The sequence below is a fragment of the Podarcis pityusensis genome (genome assembly GCF_964106645.2).
Source record: "Podarcis pityusensis genome assembly, chromosome: 6".
NCBI lineage: Eukaryota > Metazoa > Chordata > Lepidosauria > Squamata > Lacertidae > Podarcis > Podarcis pityusensis.
The window spans coordinates 56083252-56108970 of NC_138030.1; the positions used below are offsets into that span (position 1 = coordinate 56083252).

The following is a 25719-nucleotide window of genomic DNA, read 5'->3' on the forward strand; positions in this document are numbered from 1 at the left end:
TTTAATGCTTAGTTCTAGCTTGAGAACGCTGCTGGCTCTTGGCAGTCTCTAGGGATTCGTGATGTTTATCTTGGTTTTGTGGGCCTGTTCTGTCTACAGTTCATCTATTCCCTCACTGGGTAATATGAACAACACTGTAATATTACTTCCATAAATTGAACTGTCACTTAGCTACTACAAGGCTGCAATATTGATGCAGTACCGCAATAAAATATGCACTGATAATTAAAAGGCTGAACATACCAGGATAAATCTGAATATTTGCAGTAACCTAAATAGCTGCTTTGATGTAATTGCTATGACAAATGTGAATGTAACATTTGTTTACAGCATTTTGAATCTACTTAGTTTACTGACTTTTGGACTCATCTGTGTGAACACTCATACTCTGAGCTTCATGATCAAGCAGTGATTTGACCCTGTGAGCTTTGCAGGACCTAGATGTGTGTTGTCTTTTTATTAATTACATATATAAACCTAACAATATTAGAAGCTGCTGTTAATATTGTAGCTGCTCCCGCTACAAAAGCTTATGCTAGAATAAACTTGTTAATCTTTAAAGTGCCATAGGACTTTGTTATAAGCAGACTAGTTTCAGGATGCTTGAAGTGTGACCACATCCTTCCCATAGAAGCGTGGGCAGTGTTTAGGAGTAAACCAAGCTCCTTCCTGGCTCACATATCACATGCTGATTTTTTCAGCTTCTTGGCAGAGTATTGACCTACTTCATCTGTGAAACAGACAGCTGTGAATCTTTGAGTTAGGGTGACTGGACTGGAGGCAGGCCAATGTTTCAGCATCTTTGCTTGCTTAACTGTGATTCTTCCCCCAGATATCTATTGCACTGAGTGAGCTATTTTGATTACTATATCTGTGCTTGATTCACTGAATGAAAACAAAATTTCACCATTTGAATTATTGCCCACCTTTGCACTTTGAGTTATTTACATATCCTTTTTTAAAAGACTTTTTATTGCTTAGAAGTGTGCAGATGTACTTCCAATAAACTCTGAAGATCCGATCAGTTTCAATTTTGACTCAGTTATCATTAAGAACAGCAGAATGTCAAAACCACAGAGGGTCCTCAGCAAAGGAGGTGCCTATAATGCAGGACTTCTGATAGCATATTCATGCTGTACCTTCTCCACTTTCAGCTATTCCCAGATTGCAGCTTGTTTACTTTGTTCTGAGGCAGCTGTTACCTGCATAGTCCCACCTCTTAATCTGCATGAACTGGTCTGGAATCCATGTTTCTCTCATGCTAGATTTGTGATATCTTGAATGCCGGAGCTTGCTTTTTATGTATAGGATTTTTTGGATGCATTTAAAATGAAAGTAGAACTGCTGGAAGTTACCATGTAAGTGAACTATGTAAAAACTAGCTCCATTCTCTAAAATAAGTAATATAATGTGGACTAGAAATATTATAGACAGGATGGGAGCATTGCAGCTGTCTGGTCATTTTATAAATGGAGGACCTTGAATCCGTTCATTTCTTCCGTTCCCATATATTTCCATCCTTAAGATGGCTACAAGCACAAGTTGATAGCTATTGCTTGGGACATACTAGCATGGAATTGTGAATTATTTCAGTTTAGCTAATATTCAGGAGTATTTGTACTGTAGTTGCCATAAAAACTGTGTTTGGATTTCAGTCATGTACTTATTTTTCACAATATCTTCAAACTTTCTCATTAGCTATAATGTAGGCTTGTCTCTCAGCAAGCAATTTTCATTTGATTAGCTTTGCTTAACTAACAGGACATTTAATTACTGACCTGGGATTGGTTTAAGTTTCCAGTTGTTTCTTTTAAGGCCACTTAAGTATATTTTTAATACTCTTCCAGCTCGAGATGCTGATGAGAGGGAGAAATGGATTCATGCTTTAGAGGAAACCATCCTTCGTCATACTCTTCAGCTTCAGGTGCGTTAGTCGGTTTAACCTAAGCTAAAAGAGATGCATTTGTTCTGCATAATACCTGTATAAAATGTAATCCATACTAATCTCTATTCCATGAGTGTATATTTGTTCTTACATTTATTGTGAAATTAAGCCATATATCATGTCTCCATCTTGCAAATATAGCACCTCAGTTGATAAATTTTACATTTATTATTGCTGGTCTGTGAATGAGAAACCTTTGTAACTGAACTGGAGATCTAAGAATACAATGATGGGAAGGTTCCTGTGATGATTGTTATGTGGACTCTACTCAATGACCTGTTCGCAGTTTTAATTTCTATTTTCTTTACCTGAAACAAAGCCTTGGATTAAAAAAATAACATAGAATGGAGGCAATGTTAAGATCATTATAGGAATCTTCAAGTCACTGCACCTCTGGATCTCCAGTTCATCCAAATAATGAACCTGTACTCTTTGCCAAAATCTTGCTTATCAAACATTGCTTATGGTAGCATACAAATAACACTGAACTATACAGAAACATATCCCAACTCCTTTGTTTTTGTAGTGCATAAGGATGGAGAAATTAGTGCTGTCTGTGTTGCACATTGGCAGAAGGGGAAAGGGAACCAAACAAAACTAAACCTGCATATTCTTGCTTTGAAGCCTTTGCTATGTAAATATTCCTCCTGAGAATATTAGCCACTCCAAGGTGCTATCACAGAAAGGGATTGCTTTGGAGACACTGGCACCAACTATGGATAACAGCAGGTGCACTTTAATATTGAAGCTAATGAGCAAATGCAGAGGCACAACTGTCTAATATTAATGGGCATCAATCTTAGTGACGTCTCAAGTGAGAAACGTCTGAAAATGGCAGCTTGGTACTGAAGCATGCTTTACTTGGGCTTAAGCTGCATTCAGGCCAGGTGATGTTTTCTGCTCCCCTTCTTCTCATGGCTGCTCCGTGTGTCGCCCCCCCCCAAAGGTGCTGGAAATCAGGGGAACTAGATTTTCCTATGGCCTCAGCCCCACCTCATGCTATGGTGAAGATTCCTTTGACAGGAGTAGCTTTCCAGACTGTGTAAGGGGCTGCTGGGCGGAAAAACCCTGATGCGCAGAGTGGAGCTGGTCTAGCCTGGATCCACGCCAGTGATACCTAGTTCCAAATAGTCAGGATTCGCAGCCCTAACCTTGCAAAGGTTCTTAAATGCGTTTAGTATTCTTCAGAAACTGTCCACACGCTACGCTTAAACGACAGTGAGCTACAGAAATCTAGGCGGATGCGAAAAGTTAGTCTTAGCATCTTAGCCATGCCTGCTCAGAAGTAAGTCCTCTTATAGGTAAAACGGGGGTCAGGATTGCGAAATGGAAAAGAGCGATCGGCGCTGTAGCCAATAATAAGAAAGCTGCCGGAGGCATTTCAGATGATGCAAGAAGGCAGGGGGCGGGTGAAATATCCGGATGAGCCCGTGTCCTCCGTGGCGCTGCGCGTGAGGTTAGACTCCAAGCAGCCCACTGGGTAGCGAGGCGGCGGGCGAAGTCAGTCGGTGCTGCGGAGTCCAAGGCAGCCCTTCCAATCAGGGCTTCCTTTCAGCGCGCGGCGATTTGGTCTTCCTGCCCCGATTGCAGCCTTGCTGGGTAGAGGCTACCGCTGAAGGCGGGAGATTCCCGGGACGAAGGATGCCCTCGAGAGAAAGCGGGAGGAAGCCGGCGGCGCCGGCTGGAAGGAAGCAGCCCGGTGTGTATGGCTATTATGCGTCCCCCTCTCAGTCGGTGCGCGGGGCGGGGGAGAGGAAAGGGCCGGGCTGGGAGGCACCTGACCCGCAGCCAATCGGGAGCCGGCTCGGTGCGAAGGAGAGCCTCGCTGCTTGCGAGCGGCGGGCTGGCGACGCGGCTTCCCTGCGGGCAGGGGGCCCAGCCGACGACAGACCCCGCCCGGCAGCGTGCCCGGGAGGGGAGGAAGCATGGCTTGCGTGAGTAGGGCCGGGCGTTGGGGCGGTGCAGCGTCGACATTGGCAGGAGGGGGCGCCCTCGATCACTGTCGGCCTGCGCTTACGGAGGCCCACCCGGACGCCTGGGTTCTGTGGTCGACCTCGTGTATAATCGGGGTGGGGGGGGAGGAGAGGGTGCGTGCTGCGAAGCCCGCGGCCCTGAACCTGTACCTGCAGCCGGGGCCGGGGAGCGCACGCAGCAGCTCTAGCCATTGATCGCTGGAGAGGAAGAGCGCGGCGCTTGTGTGCGCGCTACACCATGGGGTGCACTCACCCCCCCCCCAGCAGCTCTGCCTGATTTCAGTCCGGCAGGCTCCATTGTCTGCCATTGGTGGAAGTGGCTAATTACTGCGACTGACTGCTGTTTAAAAACAAACAGTTCCAGTTTGATCACCTCGACCGCGATATAGGAGATCGTTTCTAAAACCCACTCGATGGTTAGCCTAGTTCGTATTTCGGCTGCAGGAAAGTTAGTTTTCCTTTCACATCCCATTGAAATCAGCTTCTTTCACAGTATGTAGGTTTGAGTTACGTTTTATTTAGAAAAGGATTTCTATACCGCTGTGTCATGGAACATCAAAGTAGTGTACACTGTTAAAGCATACAACATTATTCAAATAAGAAGACATACTGAAATGCTTCAGTTACTTCCAAGAGGTCATAGGAACTTGGTCCTGTAGCCCAGAATGGACATGGAAGCCAATCTCTCCCAGTGATTAGAAATGCTTCCCACAACTAAAGGATCTTGTGATCCTACCTTCCCTCAGCATATGCCCAACATGTTTCCATGACTTTCTGGAAACTGGGTGTATTACTTTGCAGATTAGGAAAATTGGTCCTAGAAACAATGGGGAGAGGGTAGGCATTACAGTTGCTGGGTAGACCCTGATTTTTTTCTAAAGAATTTCAAGAGCCGAATACTTGCTGGTGAAACAGCGTTTGGCAGGTAGCATTTGTAGTGTATTTCTTGTAGTGGTCATGCTATGTCCTAAATGTTACATAATGTGGGGCAAACATCCCAGTTTATTTTAAGGATCATTCAGACTTCTACAGGAAATAAGGTATAACTCTAACAAGGATCACATACCTTTAGGCATTTCACAGGAAGGAAAGAGTAACAAATGTACAGGTTGCCCAAAGGGACTCAAGCACTGTTCTGTGGCCATTTTGAGCATTCAGTGTGCACTTCTGTGGTACTTCAGAAGGAATTTATGCATTTCAGAGGTCACAATTGGCTCCCATGTTCTGGTGAGTGAGCTTATAAGGCCTCTTTTATATAACCTGGTCAGGTAGAATTGCTTTCTAATGAATGCTGAGGTACTTAAATAGCTTAGTAATCATACTAGTTTAAAAAGGAATGTAGTACAGAACTTGTAACATAATGCTAATAGCTTAATTACTTGGTTTTTTAATACCTCTAAGACTTGAGTATATTTAACTTCATTTTCATTGGAAATAATGCAAATGCTCACTGAAATACATAAAATGTAAATGAGTTAACTAACATTTAAAACTGAATGAAGTTTGTAGCATTTTATGTCATTTACATGCATGTGATAGATAGCTATGATAGAAGCACTGCACGTATTTCACTAGAGGTCACATTATTGTGGAAACAGATGCAGGGAAGTGAAAGAGTGACAGTTTGGATTCTGTTAGGAATCTTCTGTTCCTTAAATATTTTTTGTTAAAGTATGTGTCTTCTAAAATTGCTTCTCTTAAAAGTGAAGGTTGCTTAGCATTTAAAACACCTACGCTATAGCTTTTAAATTGTGAGAATTGAAGACATAATGAATTTCTGTTTGTCTACTTGTCATTTGCAATCATAAAACCTAGAAATTTTAAACACCCCCATGTAATTCCTAACAAGGGATCTTGACATAGTGAATTATAGATTTACATGTATCAGTTTATGTGCTTGATGTTCTGTCCAAAGTGTGCCTTTCTAGTTGGCAATAACTTTTTAAGCCTTATATCCATTTTGGAAGGGACGTAGGTGGCGCTGTGGTCTAAACCACTGAGCCTCATGGGCTTGCCGATCAGAAGGTCAGCGGTTCAAATCCCCACGATGGGGTGAGCTCCCATTGTTTGGTCCCAGCTCCTGCCAATCTAGCAGTTCAAAAGCATACCCAAAGTGCAAGTATTATCTACTTATAAATAGGTACCGCTCTGCGGGAAGGTAAACAGCGTTTCTGTGTGCTCTGGTTTCAGTGTTCCGTTGTGACAGAAGGGGCTTAGTCATGTTGGCCACATGACCTGGAAAAACTGTCTGTGGACAAATGCCGGCTCCCTCGGCCTGTAAAGCGAGATGAGCGCAGCAACCCCAGAATCGTCTGCGACTGGACTTAAGTGTCAGGGGTCCTTTACCTTTACCTTTTTATGCATTTTGGAGGAGGATAAGAGTGGCTGTTTAAATGAAATAGATGAAAAAGCAGGGAAAAAGCAGAGGTGTGGAAATACCCTTTCTTCTTGATTCATCTGTGGTCACAATCCAGTGTAGATTTTCAGCACAGTCTTGTGTGTGTTTATCCTGGGGATATGATCTATTGAACACTGCGGGACTTCTTTCAGAGTAAACACGTATAGGCTTGAACAATTGAGCTGCTCTGGATTGTTGCTTCTATTTCTATTATTTGAGAATTCATTTGTAAGGCCTGGTTTTACAAGGAAACTTTAGTTGGAAGAGTATTGGATGCTTCACCTTAGTAACAATTTTGCTGTGATGTGGCTTACGTAGCAAAATAGTTAACCTCACAAGAACATAATATTTAGGCTTTAGAATAGTGCTAGGAGAGCCCTAGTCCTCGCAGTGAGTTAATCATTTCACTATGCTGACATATATCTGTAGGAATAATATAATGTTCTAGCCTTTTTCATTCTTTAAAGTGTATCTAGGCAGGTTATTCCATGGTTTTGAAATTTGCCCAGTTCAATCCTGCAGCTAATGAGGTGCTGTTCTGTGTGTTCTATAAATATGTTCAAATGCATTTCTGTTACATAGGGTGTGGATCCTGGATTTGTTCCCAGTGTCCAAGATTTTGATAAAAAACTTACAGAAGCTGATGCTTATCTACAAATTTTGATAGACCAATTGAAGGTATGTTGAACTTGCTGTTGTAACCGGACTTTACAATAATCTAGTAAATATGCACTTTGATTTCTCCCTGACTTCCATGGTATAAATGGGTTATGAAAGATTGTCATCATTGAAGCTCATTGATCCATGTTTTCGTTAAGTAGTTAGATGGGTTTCAGAAATTTAACAGCAGTTCCTGCTAAAAGACTATATCTCTAAGACAGGCATGTCCAAAGTCCATTTTGGGGGAATAATCCGGCCCGCCAGTTGGTTTAATCCGGCTCCTGTGGTAGTTTATTTCCTGGGGTAAAATCCTAACTAAACTAAAAAACCCTCAACAACTTCAATCCTTAAAAAAGGTTAACAAGTTTGGTCGGCCCTTTGGTCGGCCCTCACAGCCCTTCACTTCATAAAATCTGGCCCTCTTTGAAAAAAGTTTGGACACCATTGGCTAGGGAGTCTGGATGAAGATTTCAGTAATCAAGTTCTTCATTCCTAACCTGTTCCTTAGAACAGTGAAACTAAGCTAGGAGCAATAAGTAGCTTGAATACAATCTAATTTGTGTCGTGCAGTCTTTAAATTGTACAATACTGAATTAAAACTAAAAATCAGGCAAAACCTAAAATTTCCCAGTCATCTATGACACAGGTCAACTGTAGAGACTTGGATCACAAGCATACTTGAATTTTTTTCTGTTTTTTGGTGTGTTTTTTTAAAAAGCTGTTTTAAAACAGTAGTTCCTGTACTGTTTATTATATATATTGGGAGAGAGAGAGTAAATGTTGCCCTTGTGATTTATCCTAGATATGTTTAACATATTTAATATTTGAAATGGGGTAAGCATTTGAGAAGTAAAAATATGTGCAAGAGAGGTTCTGTTTTGCATGCCTTGAAGGTTTAAAGCTTATTCAATCATTTACAGAGTGGTGGCTAGCCTGTAACCTTCTAGATGTTGTTGGATTCCAACTGGCACCATCCCTGATCATTGGCCATGCTGGCTGGAACTGAAGGGAATTATCATTGAACTCCATCTGGAGGGACACAGAGTCTCCATCTCTGCTTTACATGCAGCACATTATTTTGTGTTGTAAAGAAACTGTCTAAAGATCTTTAGCTCAGACATTATATTGACTGGAAACAGATAATTAAGGAGACAGAAGCAACAGAACACAGAACAATTTTAAGCACTTTCTTTGGCTTTTTAAAAATGTAATTCTGTAATCATAAAGAAGCCCTCATCCCCTCCAAATAGTTTCATGTTTGGGGTAAAGACAAAACATCTTTCGTGACTTAGTAGGTGATATCGATTATTATTTTTGTGTGAAATACTGATGATTAAGACCACTAGTAATTTAGACATGTTTCTGGTAAGATGGAACCAAATGATCAGCAGACTCTGGATGTTTTTAAAATAAATAAATAAATTGCTATCCTGTTTGCATTTTAAAAGCTTTACTAACAATGTTTGATACTGTGTGCCTTTTTCTTTTTAGCTCTTTGATGAAAAGCTTCAGAACTGCAAAGATGACGAACAGAGAAAAGCAAGTATACTTTTTATATAGATGTTGATTCTTCCTCTCCCTGAAGTTCACTTTTCAGCCTTCCTGTAATTGACTAAAATGCAATTTAAGCACTCCTTTTATATACAGCTGATAACTTGCATTCAGCGTTGCTTTATAGATTTTTATTTTTTTTTAGTTGTTGGGACGGAAAACACTTGTAATAATAATTGCTAACAGTTCTTCAATTATTCCATTACAGTGGAATATAATTAAAAAGATGAAAACCAGCTTGGAGAGTCATAGAAAAGGTTTTATCCTTTTATTTCAATAAGTTTCATGCTGCAGTTGTTTTAAATATTTTTTCTCTGTGAGCTTCCTGGAGAAGTCAGTTATTGGAAATTCAGTTAGCAATGCCTTATGCCCCACTCACTTTTCATGAACTATTGTACCATTAGCATAGTTCATAGGGCTCAATGAAATAAGTAATGTAAGGATGAAATAAGGAGCATAAGATGACAAGGCGTCTGACTGTTAACCAGAAGGTTGGTGGTTGCAGTGGGTTTGACTAGATGCCCCTTGGGGTCCCTTCCAGCTCTACATTTCTATGATTCTACACATGTCAGGTAAAATTATATATCCTATTCAAATAAAAGTTAAGTTCATGCTTTAGTCAATTACTGAGAAGTAATTGGGCTTCTCTTTGCAATAACTTCCAGCACTGTTAGAATGATTTTAAACCAACTAGCCATGTGGCTGGCTTTTTGTGTTCTAGAACAGGGTAATTTGCTAACTGTACTTCATATTTTAGATTGTAATCTAGCACTTGGCACTGTCTTATCATTATACAATCTTGCCGCTGGGGTGTGACCTTGTACTTGTTTGGCCTCTAGTCTTAATTTGTTGTAATGGCAGATTAGTGTTGCAACGGATGAGCTGTTTTCTTCCTGATTTGTTGTGGCATTCAGTATTTTAAAGCTGCTTCCTCTCATGCAGAAGGAAGAGGTTCCAGTTACACTCACCCCAAAGTATTTCTTAAAAATCTGCATGATATTATTATTATTATTATTATTATTATTTACCCTGCCCCTCTGGGTTGCCCCAGCCATTCCAGGCAGCTAACAACTTCAGTAATGCTAGACATTTTCTGATTAAGTGATAAGGTAGTTATTTCCCCTGACTCAAGACAACTAGCAGCTGCTTCCTGTAGAAATGTAGTTTAAGGAAATGTTACTGGAAACCATGACATCACTTCTCTTTTCCTTTTAATCTTTATGGAAAGCTGTGTCAAAACTGTCACATCTATAGACCCTGTAGAAAAATAGATGCCACAACAGGACAACACATAACGCTAAGCCAAACAATGACATAGAGCGAACATGCAGGTTCCTAGAGGGGATCACAGCTGCTGCACTCCTACCCTAGTACTCCTCCTGCTGCTGCACTACCCAGAGCTAAATCATGATTTGGATTACTGTGTCACTTATAGTTTATCTTTCTTCAGACAAACCTGAGCTTTGACCAAAGTTTGTTTTTGGTCTACATAGACGGGGGGAAAGGCAGACTTGAGTCTTCACTGTATTGAACAAGTGTGTGGCAGTTTGGAACAACCTATGACAATTAACAATATGAAGATGAATCACGCTGTCTGAACAATTCTGTACTTGCATGATTTCACACACAAGTATAGGAATACAGTGTCTGAACTGATTCAAATGAAAATATATCACTTTCAGTTGGGATAAATGTGGAATGAAGATTAAATTTTCTGGATGAACATGTTTCAGTTGAAGCCGCCTTGTACAGTACTTGCTTTCAAGCTTTCTCTTTAGACTATTTATCTGCAGGGTGGGATGGGAATGTAAACCAAGCATTAATAATCTTTGGTTGTTCAGCAGGGCACAGTTTAACAGTGCATCATGCTAGAAAAAGCACTACCCTTACAATTTGCACAACACACCCTTTACTTAAAGTCGTCTTCTAGTGCTGTTGGGCAACCCTTTTCTAAAGCAAATTGCATTCCTGGTACTCTTTTAAATATCTAGAAATGGTTGCAAAGTGGTCGCAGTGTAATAATGGAATATGTCTGCTTTGATTGCAGTAAGGATCCTGTTGTTTTCATTCAGCAGGATCCCGGGTGCAAAAGGCAGCGAAGACATTTTCCCTCGATCTTGGAGAGCTGTTGGAGTAGACAATACTTAGTCCATATAGCTCTGCACAGTGCTGCTTCATATATTAAGCTTATATTTTATGTGAACGTTTTAAATAAACAATAACTAACAAGAAGCAATCTTGAAGATGAGTAACTTCACATTGCTAAAGACCTTGCTTTTCTTTTCCTCCAGAAGATTGAAGACCTCAAAGAAACAACCAGTGTAAGTATGGGTTTAATCATTACATATTTTAAAGCAACTTAAGGGCTTGGCTTGGATCTGTGTTAAATTCCTCTTTAGCTACTTCCTCTGTTGACAGGCACTTAGAATGGAATGGTGGGAGATCAGTTGCCCCCCCCCATCTCCCAAGTGGCCTGCTGGCAAATGCAGAGAACCTGCTTCTCCTTATGCCACCTGATTAGAGGAGGGGGAATGGATTGTACCATATGTTCAGGAGGGAGGGGTCATCCTCTCACTTCTGTGGTCCAAATTATCTTCATATTTGTCTTTTGATGGAAATGGCGATTGAGACTGTGCCCTACAATTATGTTCCGTGTTTATATTAAATAGAAAATATAGTAGTGTTTTAGAATATTTTTATGCTCGATGGTAACCTGCTTAACAGTCAGGTCTTTGAAAGCATGACACAAAATAACTTGACACATTTACTAGTCCTGTTGCTTTTTGGAGTATATATTTTATTGTATTTTCATAACTTAATGATAAAATCTGAGCAACAAAAGCAGCTCTAATCCTTCTGTTGTGAAGGTATTGTTTAGGTATTGTCAACTTGGTGCCCTCCAGATTTTGAGCTACAGCTCCCATTATCCCAGGGGATTGGGACCAGTGAAAGCTTTTGTCCAAAACCTTCGCAGGGCACCGGTGGCTAGGCCGATTTAGACAATATCTTGCTTGCGCAATAACCTGCAGGATGTCAGTTAACTTTAAAGTTAACTGCCCTTAGAAAAAGAAGTAGCTTCTTTCACCCATCTTTCCCTGTGTGGCTTTAGCTATATAAATTGGGGAAATAATGATCCATTAAAACTATTAGCAAAATAGTTACTGATTTTCTCCACCCTGTTCACTCATTCGAGTGCAGAATATTAATAATAATAATAATAATAATAATAATAATAATAATAAATTTTATTTATATCCCGCCCTCCCCAGCCGAAGCCGGGCTCAGGGCGGCTAATAACAATAAAACAATGTTATCATAAATGAATTCTTACAAGATATCTATGGCAAATAAGTACTAAACTGATAATGAACATACTAACCAAAGGAAGTACTTTGCTTCCTTAACACACTATTCTAAGCAGTAAAAGTTTTGTAGAAATACTAACATGTTTATTTTTCCCCCCCTTAGAGCATGGTTGAATCAATAAAACACTGCATTGTGTTGCTGCAGATTGCTAAAGTAAGTATCTGTGTTGGAAAATGCAATAAAAAGTGTTTGCAGTATAATGTTGTTTTGTGGAAGAAATCATTCTGTGCTATTATATTGTAGAGGCATTGAACCCTCAAAGTTAATAAGAATTGGAAGGTATAGATATATGTACATTTATATGACTTGATTATTTCCCCTCCTGTTGCATTCTGTAGGTAGATTGATAAATACTGTAAGTAGATTGCCAGGGGTATATGAATGTACATTGTATAAGTTATACAATGCATACAATAGCATACTCAATGCTGTGCCATTCTTCATATTAAAGTGGTGATTATACTGACCTATTGATCCTGACAAAGTGGTGTTTACCATAATCTCAAATGTTGTGACTGTGCTCTTCATGCTTTGTTTGAGCATACATAAAAACAGATTCTTTATGTCAGTGCCTACATTGGTTTGATTACTTTTGGTGTTTTAAACATTCACAAGCAACTATTTTGTGGAAGCCCCTAGGTTGGAAGTATGGTGAAACAAATGTTTTTAAAAAGCGCTCTGCTAGGTTGTACATGAACAGTATAAATAACAGAATTATAGTCTATTAAAGATTGATCTTGAAATTTGATGGTGCTTGTGCCTTCAAAAACTCATCTTGAATATCAGTGTCTGATAACTGAGTTATAACGTGTTCCTCCTTTAACAATGGGCCTTGGATAGAGAATTGATAAAATGGAGCAATTTTGGCATGAAAAGATATTGCATATGTATGGTTAAAGCCCTTACTCACCAAATGGGTTTGCATGTACTAATCTGCTCTAAAATTTTGGATTTATTCTCTAATCTTAATAGGCCTAATAATTCCTAACCTATAGCACTGAAGTTCCTGCCATATCAGAAGTGAAAAACCCACTAAGTTTTTCTGGGCATCTTAAAATCCTAATCGTAAACTGGATTATGGAACTTTTATACATGATCAAAGAAGGTGAGCCCCAGTGAGCTTGTGCTGTAGTACAACATTGTAACAGGTTTCTCCAAAGAGTATATAGCTCCCATTAATAATGGACTAACAAGGTGGAGAAGAGGGTGAGACTTGCTTGTGGTGTAAGGATACTTTTTGCTCATTTTCTTCTGTGAAAACATGGAAGATATGCTGCATGCCTCACTGCTGAAGAGGGAATGTACCATCTGCAAAACTGAAGATAAGCATAAATACAACAAAGTTTCTGGAGTAACAAAAGAATGTACAAGTGTTGCTAGCACTTAAAAACTTCATGAATAGCCTGGAAGAAATCTTTGTCATATGCCGCTATCCGGTGAATCTTTGTGACATGAACACAACCACATTCTACACTGCACACAACTTAAAATATTCCTGCAATGCAAGGGGTTGGACTGAATGACCCTTGCGGGCCCTTCCAACTCTACCATTCTATGATTTTATACTCTAAAATTTTATTTTGGTGAAGAAACAAAACACCTTCAGTGCTGTTTGTTGTCCATATGTCTCTGGCCAAGCGTGCCAATTTACTAAAGAAGTCAATGACGGGGAAGTCATTGCTGGTCAGGGTAGGCAGTTCTGGGTCAGATAAACTGTTGATCTGCCTTGGAATAAGTTGGATTTATAAACATACTGTTCAGAATTTTGAATGGGCAGTTGCACAAGATTGTAAAATGCATCTATTAATAATGTATCTGATGCTTAGGCTTTTCTCCTTTGATGTCCAAATTTCCCCATACCCATGCCAGTTAAGAAAGCTTCCATAGAAAGTGCAAAAGGAAAGATGGGGAAAGAGAATGAGTCATTCATCCACAAAAGAGACCTTTGCTGCTGCTCTCTCTCTCCATAACCCATTTGTTATAATGTTTAATGCACCCTTATCCCAGTTTTGTTCTTGGAACATACCTTGCCTTGCAAACCCATGCAAACCTAAGGCAGACAATACTGAAGGCTTCTGATCTGGCAGAATTTTGGGAGGCTTCTTTTGCTAATTCTATCTTTCCCTTTAACCCCAATCCTGTGTCCCACATCATTCTGAGGGTTCTGGGGGCTGCAGCAGAAGGGGAGAATTGGCAGAAGTTGTTCCCTTACCACCAACAGTAGGAGCACCCCCTGAGTGAAACGCCACTTGAGATACTCCTGCCTGCAGCCGTAAAGTTTGGATCCAGCCCAATATCTCAGACTCCAATACATTAAGATAGGGATAGGGAACTTTTTGCAGCTTGTGTCACATTCCCTAATAAGCCTGCTTCCATGAGATGCATACCAGTGGTGAGCAAGATCAGAGGTGAAAGTAGGTATGAGGAGAGGCAAATGTGAGTAGAGACACTCACCTTTTATAGGCCTCCTAGCCACACGATAGGCAAAGGTTTCTATATATGCATCCCTCCACTTCCAGTCAGATGAGCGAGAGGCAATATCCCAGTTCAAGGACTCTGTTGAGGCTGTGAAGCGATGCTGGTGAATTGTATGGAAAGGGGGCATTGCATGGTTAGAGTCCCATGGGCCAGATAAAGAGATGGCGTTCCTACTAACATAGAATTGTTCATAACTCCCTGCCAGCCTTATGTCTTCTCAATCCATTTATAATATTTTAAAACCATCAAGATAAAAACTGATGTTTGAGGCCCTCATCTATTCCCTCCTAGCTCTAAAAATAGTGCCATGCTTTGAGCAGCATTTACTTGAAAGAATTAGGAATTCAGCTCCTGCAAACCCACAATAGGTTCCATGGGAAATGTGCAAGAGAAATCAAAGTAGCTAGGTTTTTTTCTGACTCAAGTTATAGGACCTTGGGTGACTTGGAATAATGGACTTTGTATGATTATGCTTTAGGTTGAGAAAACATAAAGCTACCTTCGTTTTTGTAGCAGCTTTATTTTAGCAAAATGCAAGCCTTTTCTTGTCCCTGGTCCACAAAAAAAGAGCATAGAGCATGATCACTGTGCATTTAATATATGTGTGTGCATGTTTCAATGAATATTTGGGATTAGTGTAATTGCCTTTGTCATTACATGATTATGCATTGGATCTTGTTTCCATTCTGTGGATTCTACAATGGATGATTGGCTGTACTCCACCACGGAGTTTGTATATTATTTTAATGACTTTAATTAATTAAGTTTTCAACATTAAAAATTACATATATTCTTTTAGAATAATCTGATTAGGAACTCTCATCTCTCAAGTCTATGCATATGCCACAGATTAGGAGATATGATAGCCATCTGCAGTTATCTTAAGGGCTGTCACATGGAAGAGGGAGCCTGCTTTTTTTCTCCTGCTCTGGAGGATAGGACTCAAGTTGCAAGGAAGGAGGTTCCAATTAAACATTTGGGAAAACTTTCTGACAGTAAGAGTTGTTCAGCATTGGAACAGACTCCCACTAGCGGTGGTGGACACTCTTTCCTTGGAGGTTTTTAAACACAGGTTGGATGGCCATCTGTCATGGATGCTTTAGCTGAAATCCCTGCATTGCAGGGGACTGAACTAAATGGCCCTTGGGGTCCCTTCCAACTCTATGATTCCGTGTTTAAGTATTAAATAAAATACTAATATTCATCATTTAATTACAGTCCCAATAAAGTTGTTAATGCATGTTATGATTGGTTCCCAGCATTCTTCTGTTACCGTATAGTCTTCAGTATGGCTTTTGATATACTGCCATTGTTTAGAGCTGTTTCTGTATCCAGCTCTGTCCCTGGAGGCCCAGGTATCATCTGTGGCTAGAAGAGTCTTTTACCAGCTGTGACTGGTGCTACAGCTATGGCTGTTCCTGGACCACGAGAGCTTGACCACGGTAGTTTAGCCACTGATGACTTCCAAGATTGGATGACTGCAGTACACTCTGTGTGGGGTTTCCCTTGTGCTTAATCCAAAAGCCTACAGTTCGTGAGGAATGTTGCAACACGGTTGCTGCCAGGAGTGAGACCCTTTCAGCATGTAACATCTCTACTCAGAGATCTGCACTGGCTGCCGGTTTGCTACCAGGCCAAGTTCAAGGTGTTACTGTTAGTCTGTAAAGCCTTTAGCAGCTTGGTACCACTTTACTTGCAGCTTCATCTTGCCCCATGTGTGCCCACTCAGCTGCTTTGATCCCCAGAACGGGCACTGTTAAAGGTGCCACATAATATGCAATCTTCTAGTGTGGGAGCAGCTATACTTTGGGACTCACTGCCTAGTGACATCAGGGAAGTAGGTCCCTTCACTGTGCTCTTTTGGTACCTACTCAGTGATGAAATTTTGAAGTAATTTCCAGCTGATATTTCTGATTGGCACTTCCTCAGTTAAACCATGTTCAATCCCTCCCCCAACCATGAAGCTTACCGTGTGACCTTTGGCCAGTGGTGCATACTCAGCCCAACAAGGTTCAGCCCATGAAACTAATACGGGGTGGGAAAAGACAACCTTGGACTCCACCTTGAGTTCATTGGAAGAAGGGCAGGATAATTTTGTTTTGTCTGATTCATTGTTTGTATCGAGGAGAATCCTAGACTTCATAAAAGGAAAATCTGCTAAATGTTGGTGTACTCTGGTTAACTACGGATTACTTGTACTGTATAGGGAGATGCAGTTTGAATGTAAGATGAATGACAATTCATTCACAGCTAAGGTACAGCTGAGGAGTAGGATGGAACCTTGCACCTGAAAGAAGGGAAAATACATGATCCTACAGCCTATACCTAATCCCTTAACCATTTTTGAAGGGTTGGCTAGCATTACACTTACTCTAGACCACAGAGATAAAACCTGTGAGGGGTTTATTTAACTGGTACTGAGGCATTTTGTCATGGCCAAATAAACCCTTCACTATTGTGCTTTTCTTTTAAGTGACTTGTAATTTTTTCCAGGTGATAGTTTCCAAAACATCAAGGAGCATGTCACAGAAATACCTTGCATGTCACAGAAATATCTTGCAAGTGTCTAAGCATTTGTGCAGGCCTCTTCATGATACTTGGTAATAAATAGAACTGGTAGATACATAGCAGCATGCCTCTTCAGTGTTATATTCACCTGACAGAAAGCGCTTTTCAGTATTGATATGTTAGCCTTTATTATCTTCAGATGATAGCAAACATAGCTAGCTATTGTAAGATGATACCCATGGCTTATAAAGTGCAAGGTTTCTAATGGTTAATCAGTTTCTTTTCCTTCAGAAACATTTCACTTTCAGAACATCTAGTAAAAAATTCCGGAGAGAAACAATTATTCTCATATAAGCAAAGACATGCCATCTAGTAAAAAAATGATATGTTAATATTTGTAACATTTTTCCTTAAGGACCAAAGTAATGAGGAGAAGCACGCAGATGGACTTATAGTAAGTTTAAATCTAATCTTTCAATCTCCCTTTATTTCGGCAGAACGTTAAAGCTGCAGTCATGTGGCCACAGGGGCTTGAACTTCCATTCAATTTTGACATTCTTTTTCTTAGTCACATCTTCTGGTGTCTCCTCAATATGTTGTCACTTTCCTTAAGCTTCAAAAATCACAATTAAGAATATTAAATTCCAGCTTCGCTTTTATCACCACTATTTCTTATTAATGAAGCAAATTTAAACCCGCAATGGGGAAAAACTGGGATGATAACTTGGTCACTCTTCTTGTACCTGAAATGCACGTGCTTTCAGAATAACATTTCTTTATAATACTGCTTTTGAAATACATGCTAGAAGTTTCTGTCACGTTGCTTTGTTGTATATACTTCATGTAACTTTACTTCTGTCTTCCATTTGTATACATTTTCCTGATTCTGAGTGTTTGTAAATTGGTAGGAACTTACATTGGCATTTTAGCTTAAACAAGAGCAGAACAGTTATGTGAAGTAGCTTGTTTTTCTTATTTTCTAGTTGACCCTACATTTTAATAAATAGTTGGGACCTTTTTTCATGGCCCATTTCCCTCGTTGCTGAAACTTAAAAACACATTTTAAGACCCTTAGAACTACAGGAAACAAAGTAGTGCTGGACCCCATGAGACAAGAGTGTAACTGCAGTCTGGTAGGGTAAGTGTAGGTCTGTTTTTAAGAAAACCCTCATCATGCCATAAAGTTGGGAATATAAAGTACCTTCTATATACTGTATATGATATCACTAGTGAATCACAAGGCAGTCACAGTGAGAATTCCCCTATAAATAAAGTTGGTGAACTAGTTTGCAAAGTTTAAGGATAGCCTTTAACTGTATGAGTTCATATGCATTCATTAATGGTCTCAAAGGAGATTATGTCTTATAAATGTGGAAATTCAAAGCAAGTTCTTCCTTTCTGCTACAACAAGTTTGAAAATAAGATGTGGGTGCATAGCATCAAATCAATAGATTATAAATAACTTCTAAACACTGCAGCATTCTGGGAGCAATGGAGAATGCAGTTTTAAGAGGTATAGTAATTACTCAGGAATGGCAGATCTGCAGTTAAGGAACTCGATTGCCAGGATTTCTTGTGATGAGCATAATAAACAAGGCCTTAGTCCTCTTGAGTTTACAATTTAAACAGTACTGAGCTCCTACCAGTTCTCAAACTTACTTGTACTGTATTACAATTCAAAATATTTCCGGTCATGTTTATCTGTTTTTGCTTGAACCCTTAGATACACAATGTGTTAATCTTCTACTTTTCTAGTGTTTTAATTGGTGTTGCTTGTAGATTAATAGGAGGCTGACTGTGAAGACTTTGCAGAGTTTATAATTAAATGAAAGCTTTTCAATCACATGGAACACAAGATGTTATTTCCTATAAGCTTGAAATCAACATAGCATAACACACACCTTTTAAAAATAACACTGAAGAGCTTGTAGAAAGGATTGAATGTCCTTAACATGAACAAGTTATTTCTAAAACATCAACATTGAATGGTCCAGTTTCATTTAGTTTACCTGGAGAAAACATTTGACTTGAAATCCTAGAAGCCTTAATTTATTTAAGCCATTTATAGATTGTTATCAATATATCTCGAAGCAGTTTACATAAGAAAAAAATCCAGGTACAATAAACACAACAACTTTAGAGAGAAGAAAATCCAAGTACTATATATAAATATACAGTACAGCATAACATCCAAAGGTGTAACAATCATCCATATAAAATGCTGAAAAAGACTTGTTAAACTTTGCATCTGTAGGCTTAATTTAGCTATCTTTTCTGTTTCTACAGTTTTCCCTGGTACAATATATTTAACAACTTGTAAGAGCCTTCCCCCTCTGACTTGGGGGAACCAGCTCATGAAAAACCTTCAACCAAGAACCTCCCAATAAAGCTAGTTTGACACAACACTGTTATAACTATTAAATATGACCAGTAAAATACACAAAGCTGCCTTGTGGTGAAATGTAGAAACGTGTTGATTATTGTTGTTCACTTACGGTCTTCCTTTTTAGACAAGTGTACAAGTTGCTTTCATAAAATAGTAGTATAATACAAAACACAGTGATAACCTAAAACTAAAGAACCCAGACGGCAGCAAAGTATGTGATAAAATTGCAGTTCTAAAAAGGTCTGCTAACTCCTACCTGAAAACAGACAGTCAAGAGGCCAAGCATTTTTCAGAGGCCTTTCCACATCCTGGGTGCTGTGACTGAAAGGGCGCTCTCGCATGTATCCAACTTCATCTCAGACAGAATCAGAACCTGCGTGAGGCCCTCTAAAGTAGAGTGAGCGTCCTGTACAGGTTCATATTGGGAATAGGGAAACGACTTTCCTGAGAGATTCTGGTTCTAAACCATTTAGGGCTCTGAAGATAATAGGTTGCACATTGATTTGAAACTTGACGCAAATTGGTGAAGTTGGTAGAGGATAGGTGCAATGTGATCTAAAATGGACAGCTCCCATCAGAACCCTCACTGTTTCTGACCAATTGAAGCTCCCAATTATCTCAAGGGGCAGTGCTATGTAAAGCAAATTCCAATAATCTAACATGTAAGTTGAAAAGCTATAATGCTATTTGAGGAGTTCAACTCTATCCAGAACAAGCCGAATATCTGGTCCGTTGTCCTTAAAACTCCAGCCAATAGTGCTTCTAACTTGTCTGAAATTACTTTCAGATGAGTATATTGTAATTTAAAATGCATTAAGAGTATCCATGTTTTTAAAACATACCGTGATATTTGCAGGGTTGAATTAGCTTGATTTTTTTTTCAGTATGATAGCCTCCTAATTATCTATTGTAGTTTTAATTTTGAAAACTTGTTTCCTGATTGTACGCATAGTAAAATGCATGATTCTTTAGTTCTGTAACAATCTGACTAGCCTTTTTCCCTCAAGTACAGATTCTCTGGTATACCAATATAATCATAATGTAATAAGGAACTGAGGTGAATGAAACTGAAATGCCTGAAAATGAATATTTTGGTGTCATCACTTCAGATGTCTGAAAGTCTGTCAACATTCTCTGATAAATTATCACCAGGTTTTGATAATGTCTTTCAAAACCTTGACTAGATTTGACGACTATGGAATAAAAGCCTTTGCATTGACATTACGTAGTGTTTGGTACAAGGACTAAGGAATTAGTATTCCAGAATTTCCCAGTGCTTTGTCCCAACTGTTTTGTCCTTACTGCTGTTCTTCAGGCACACCATTCACAAATACTCTTCTGAGATTAACTAGAGATAGTATTTATTAGAGAGGGAGGAGAGGACCAAGATTTCACCTTCGCTATGGGGAAAAATATTAGTAACTAACCGTGCTCGTAATTATACCTAATGCCGTGGTAGTTAGATCACACCCATTCTCTCAACTGGCATGATTTTTGTGTTTGTAGAATTAATAATACTGACTTTTAAACACAACTCATTTTGACACTGAACAGTAAAGCATTATTCTCAAAGATCCATAAAAGTCTTTAGAATAGGAGTGGGCAAGCTGTGACCCTCCATATGTTGTTGACCTCAAACTTCCATCAGCCCTCACCATTGGCCGTGTTAGGCAGGATAGAGGGGAGTTGGAGTCCAACAACTGGAGGGCCACCACCATTTTAGAACAGCTTTAGAATAGTGAGGATCTGGGCAAAATATCAAGGAGACCATTCCAATATGTTGGAAGTAAGAGGCATAACAAACATTCATCTTTGACAGCAAATTGTATTGTATAAAGTCAGTTTCCAAACAACCTCAGTACATTTAAAATTAGAGTCAAATGCTATTTTATAATAGTTAAAAATGGCAATGAACAAGATAAACTCTAATTAATTTCATTTACCGACAGCAATTTTGTCTTGTCCAGTATTTAGGGTGGTATCCAATACTGTTCACCAACTGATGAAAGGAATCCATTCACAGAATAGGAGAGGGAGGCCCCCCCCCCATCGCCCAGAGCAGATTTAGAAGGCTGGAAGGGAGGGAGATTGCTGAAGATTGTCTCGCTTCTCATTCCACTGGCAGATTCCATCCATCAGTAGATTGATTGTATTAGATGCCCTCCTTTACTGTTGCTTAAATTTATTGTGCTGCATAGATTTAAAGCTGTTCCATATCTAGTTCTTCCTCCACAGGAAGCTAATTCCAAAGTTTAGCCATTGTTGCCATTTTAAAAGCAGGAAGAGATTACTTGCTGCAAGAAACATTTCTTGCCCCTGAAGTTACTGTATTTCTCAAGTTTTGAGTTGTTCCCATATATTATCACAACAGTCCTTCAATGTGTGTGCAGAAAGCCAGCTAACACTTGCTAATCATTTGCAAAGGAAAAACTTATCTGCTTGTACTACCCTCAAATGCTTCCCTTCTCTTCATATCTTCAAGAACTCCTCATTATTTTTGTTGCTGTCCTACTTTTCCAGAAAGAAGCTCATGTTTGGTTTAGTCTCTGTCTAATCTTCTGAGTTACTGTTTTTCTAGGTTTATCTTTCTTTGATATGAAATCTTGTACAATATCTGGATTTAAATGGATCTTATCAGATTGGGTTGTCTGCTGAGTTTTCAGGTTGCTGACTGCTCTAGCCTTACCTTGTTTTATTTCTGACCGTGTGCTCTGCAAATGCCAGGATTGTTTTAGGCTTAGTTTTTAAATATCAGTAAAGGTGATTTCAGTTGTATTTAACCCACACATTTAGAACTCTGCTGACAGAGTTTGAACAAAATGAAAAGTCAGCTGTTTCCCAAAGGCGTCACTTGCAGTTTGTTTAGTATGGTGGATCTTTGCATGCCTTCACTTGTACCACATAACATGTGACCAGAGCCACACATCCGTACACATCATATACCCAACTGCTTTCATTTTTCTATTCTTTGAAGCAGATCTATCCTAGTAGATGTTACATGTATAATGAGGGCACACACATATGATAGGATTGCCATATTTCAAAAAGTGAAAATCCAGACAAAAAAGTTGTTAAGCTTTTTTTGTTGTTTTTGCTGAAGTTGCGTTGTTCTCCCCCACCCCCAAATCTAAATAAACAGAGAGGCTTCGAGCTCTTTTTAATGAAATTTGCCAAAATCTCCTATTTCCAACATAGGCTGCCATATGTCTGGATTTTCCCAGACATTCCAGCAATTTCTGCCCGGGCGCTGTTTAATAGGGCCAAATACCAGCTATGTCTGGGAAATTCCGGATGTGTGGCAACCCTAACATGAATACCTAGCCCACCATATACTGGAAATTTTCAGTTTCATCAATTTTTCAACTTGCTGAAAGTTTTATAGTCTTTTCCCCTTTAAAATAGGGACAGTTGATACACTCTGTTAATTTCCTGTCCTGATCAAAGTGACATCAGTCCTGCATCAGAATCTGGCAAGTGTGGTAGTGTGTGAAGAGGTCTTAAGGGGTATTATTAAAGGGACAATTGCTTTTCTGAAAAAGAAAATTGAAGGTGGAAAGATAAACGGAACTGTGTCTCAACGTAGAATGAACTAGTGTGAAACAAGATCAGACAATGTATTATGCTTCCCCTCAAACTGCAAAGGAGAAGAATGAAATCTCTGAGTCACAAAACATATTCATAGTGACTCCTGTTCAAGATTCTTGACAAATTCTTATGGCACCATGTTCAGTAGTACTTCTGGAATTGTTGAATATCTTCTCTGAAAGCAGGAGTAAACCACAATCTCTAGATCGTCTGTCATCTTTTAGGGTTGCTATCACATCAGTACGTTAAAAATTAAAGCTGGGACTCCTGGGTTTTATGATAGAGTATTTATATTTACACTTAACTAAATTCACTTTCAACTTGCTACTACTATTCTGTACAGACCACTAATGCTTGGAGAACATTTGCTGTACTTCTGTCACTTTGCATTTCTCTCAGGAATTTGCTATTGCATTAATAAAGTTCCTGCACGGAGCACACACCGCTGTGGTTCTCAAAAAAGGTTTAATTTGTTTTTTGTGTCGTAGAGCACTATTAATCCTGTTGATGCAATATATCAACCTAGTCTATTGGAATCTTCAGTGATCAGCGCAATGCCTACCCAAACTGTCTTACCTTCAGGTATAGTATTTGTAAACTACTTGTGGAAATGTTTGTTTCTGAAACTTATGAAAATGTAATGTTTAGTATTAATAGTGGATACCCTCTTTCAGCTCAAATGTGATTTATTTTATATGCACTTTCTCCCACTCCCCCCGCATCCCTTTATTTCTTACATACATGCATAAAAAAGTTAGGCTGCCGCCACACCAATTCCAGCATGATGAACAGCATGCAGACAGGCTAGCAGTGTGGGTGGCAGGTGACCCAAGGGAGCTGTTTAATGAGGGAGGGGAGATGCTCCACGAAGCAGTTTGGCTAAGCACCACCCCTTTAAAAGAGGATGGGGCTTGGGGCAAGCGGTGAAGGGATAGTTGAAGTGTAAAGGGAGGAAGGTTTGGTCAGGTGTGCAGGAGGGGGAGTTGGCAGGTATGTGGGGTTGTTGAGTGGAGCTGGCAAGGACAACCACCCCAGTAGAATGCATATACAGTGGTACCTTGGTTCTCAAACTTAGTCCGACCCCCAAAACGGTTCAAAAACCAAGGCACGGCTTCCGATTGGCTGCAGGAGCTTCCTGCACTCAAATCGGAAGCCGTGTCAGACGTTCGGCTTCTGAAAAATGTTCGCAAACCAGAACATTGGTTTGTGGCGTTCGGGAACCAAGGTACCACTGTATTCATTGAAAGTGGTTGCATAAAGGATGTAGCTTATAAGCTATTTATGCTGTACTGTGCTGTTGCTTTGTAAATGAGCTAACTTTATTCTCTGTGCTGAAATATATTTGACTCTTTCCTCTTGTACTCAAATTAAATGATTTCTTTTTACAAGTGGTGTTTTTATAATCAGTTCACATAGTAGTGTGGTTTGCATTCCCTATCTTCATTGCCTGTTCTTTGCATTAAAGATACTCAACTAAACTAGGAATGTGGAAGAGCAGTGAGCCTTCATCTTCCCACATGGAGAGTAGAACAGCAGAATACATTCTGTGCCTAGGATGATGCCATGAATACGTCAGGATTTTTGCTTACACCATTTCACTTGTCACTTTGTAATAACTTTTAGAACCAACCCAGCTTTGCAAATCAGAGCAGCGACCTTCATCCTTGGCAGTTGGACCAGTTATAGCATTAATTGGAAGTCACCAGACTCCAACACCAAATAGTACAGGTATAGCACAAATTCTTATCTTGTTTCAAAATACACTCTCACAGTTTGGTGGGAGTGGGGCGCCTGTGGACCTCCAGATGTTGCTGGAGTACAACCCCCATCCTTTCTGACCATTGGCCATTCTCTCTGGAACAGATGGGTGTTGTAGTACCGCAACATCAGGATTTGAATGGTACCCCTTTTCATGATGCACATGCTTTATTGGTGATTTCATAGGCTCCCACTATTTCCAAGTGGATGGAATAAAACCCTGGTGATGTTCTAGACCAAAGTGGCTAACCTGGTGCCCTCCAGACATTGCTGGACTCGAACTCCTATCCGCCCCAACCTGCACCAATCAGGAATGCTGGTTGGTGTGTGCTGGTTGGGAGAGACATGCCTTACATCCAATCACCTCTGTTACAGGTCTCTTCCATTCCTTTGATTGTTGTCGTTACTTTTTTAAAAGATACTGTGTTTAGATCTATTTATAAATCATTATTGATCTCGTACTTCCTGAGCTAATAAAAGTTCAGCTACTTATGTTCTGTTTGAAAACAACAAACTGGGTTTTTTTACATTTATACTCATAATCGTTACAGGAAGTGGCCAGTCAGCACCTAGCAGCAGTTTAACTTCTCCGAGCCATGCCAATATTTCTCCAAATACAGTTCCAGATTTCTCTTACTCCAGCAGTGAAGATGAATTTTATGATGCTGATGAATTCTATCAAAGCAGCTCATCCCCAAAGAGATGTTTGGAGTAAGTAATGGGAAGCCCACGAACACTGTTTTCCCTTGAGAACTGTCAAAGTCGGTACATATACTGACCACATTCCATGCATGTAGCAGAAATCATTAGGACAGTGGGCAGTGCTCAGTGATGTCCTTCTGCTTGCACAACAGGTTTCTTACCTCACTCCTGCAGCTCCCTCTGCGCCCTCAAAATCTGTTCCACAGGATCCCCAGACCCCCCAGAGCAGATTTTAAGAGGGTGCAGGGGAGCAAGAAAGGAAAGATAAGCTTTATTGTACAAGTGGGCAACAGATCAAACTGTGTTGGATCTAACCCAAGATTATTACTCCACTTTCTCACTTTCTTAAAAATACAAATTAAGAACAATTCCAATTTTAAAAATTCATACTGTGAATGAAGCAACTATA

General features: G+C 39.7%; 1 protein-coding gene across 6 annotated transcripts in view; it reads left to right on the forward strand.

Annotated features, from left to right (window-relative positions):
• The window catches only part of OSBPL9 (oxysterol binding protein like 9), a 61183-nt gene that overhangs the window by 26734 nt on the left and 8730 nt on the right, over nucleotides 1–25719 (forward strand). Inside the window, exons 4-12 of one of the 6 annotated variants that reach the window (XM_081010829.1) lie at nucleotides 1848–1924; nucleotides 6899–6994; nucleotides 8468–8515; nucleotides 10819–10848; nucleotides 11996–12046; nucleotides 17295–17333; nucleotides 23339–23432; nucleotides 24474–24578; nucleotides 25160–25319. In XM_081010829.1, the coding sequence (XP_080866955.1) occupies nucleotides 1848–1924; nucleotides 6899–6994; nucleotides 8468–8515; nucleotides 10819–10848; nucleotides 11996–12046; nucleotides 17295–17333; nucleotides 23339–23432; nucleotides 24474–24578; nucleotides 25160–25319 (700 nt within the window). Of the gene's footprint in view, nucleotides 1–1847; nucleotides 1925–3372; nucleotides 3645–3733; nucleotides 3880–6898; nucleotides 6995–8467; nucleotides 8516–10818; nucleotides 10849–11995; nucleotides 12047–17294; nucleotides 17334–23338; nucleotides 23433–24473; nucleotides 24579–25159; nucleotides 25320–25719 lie in introns of those variants that run through there. The other 5 variants (XM_081010825.1, XM_081010828.1, XM_081010827.1 and 2 more) reach the window with 5 other exon arrangements.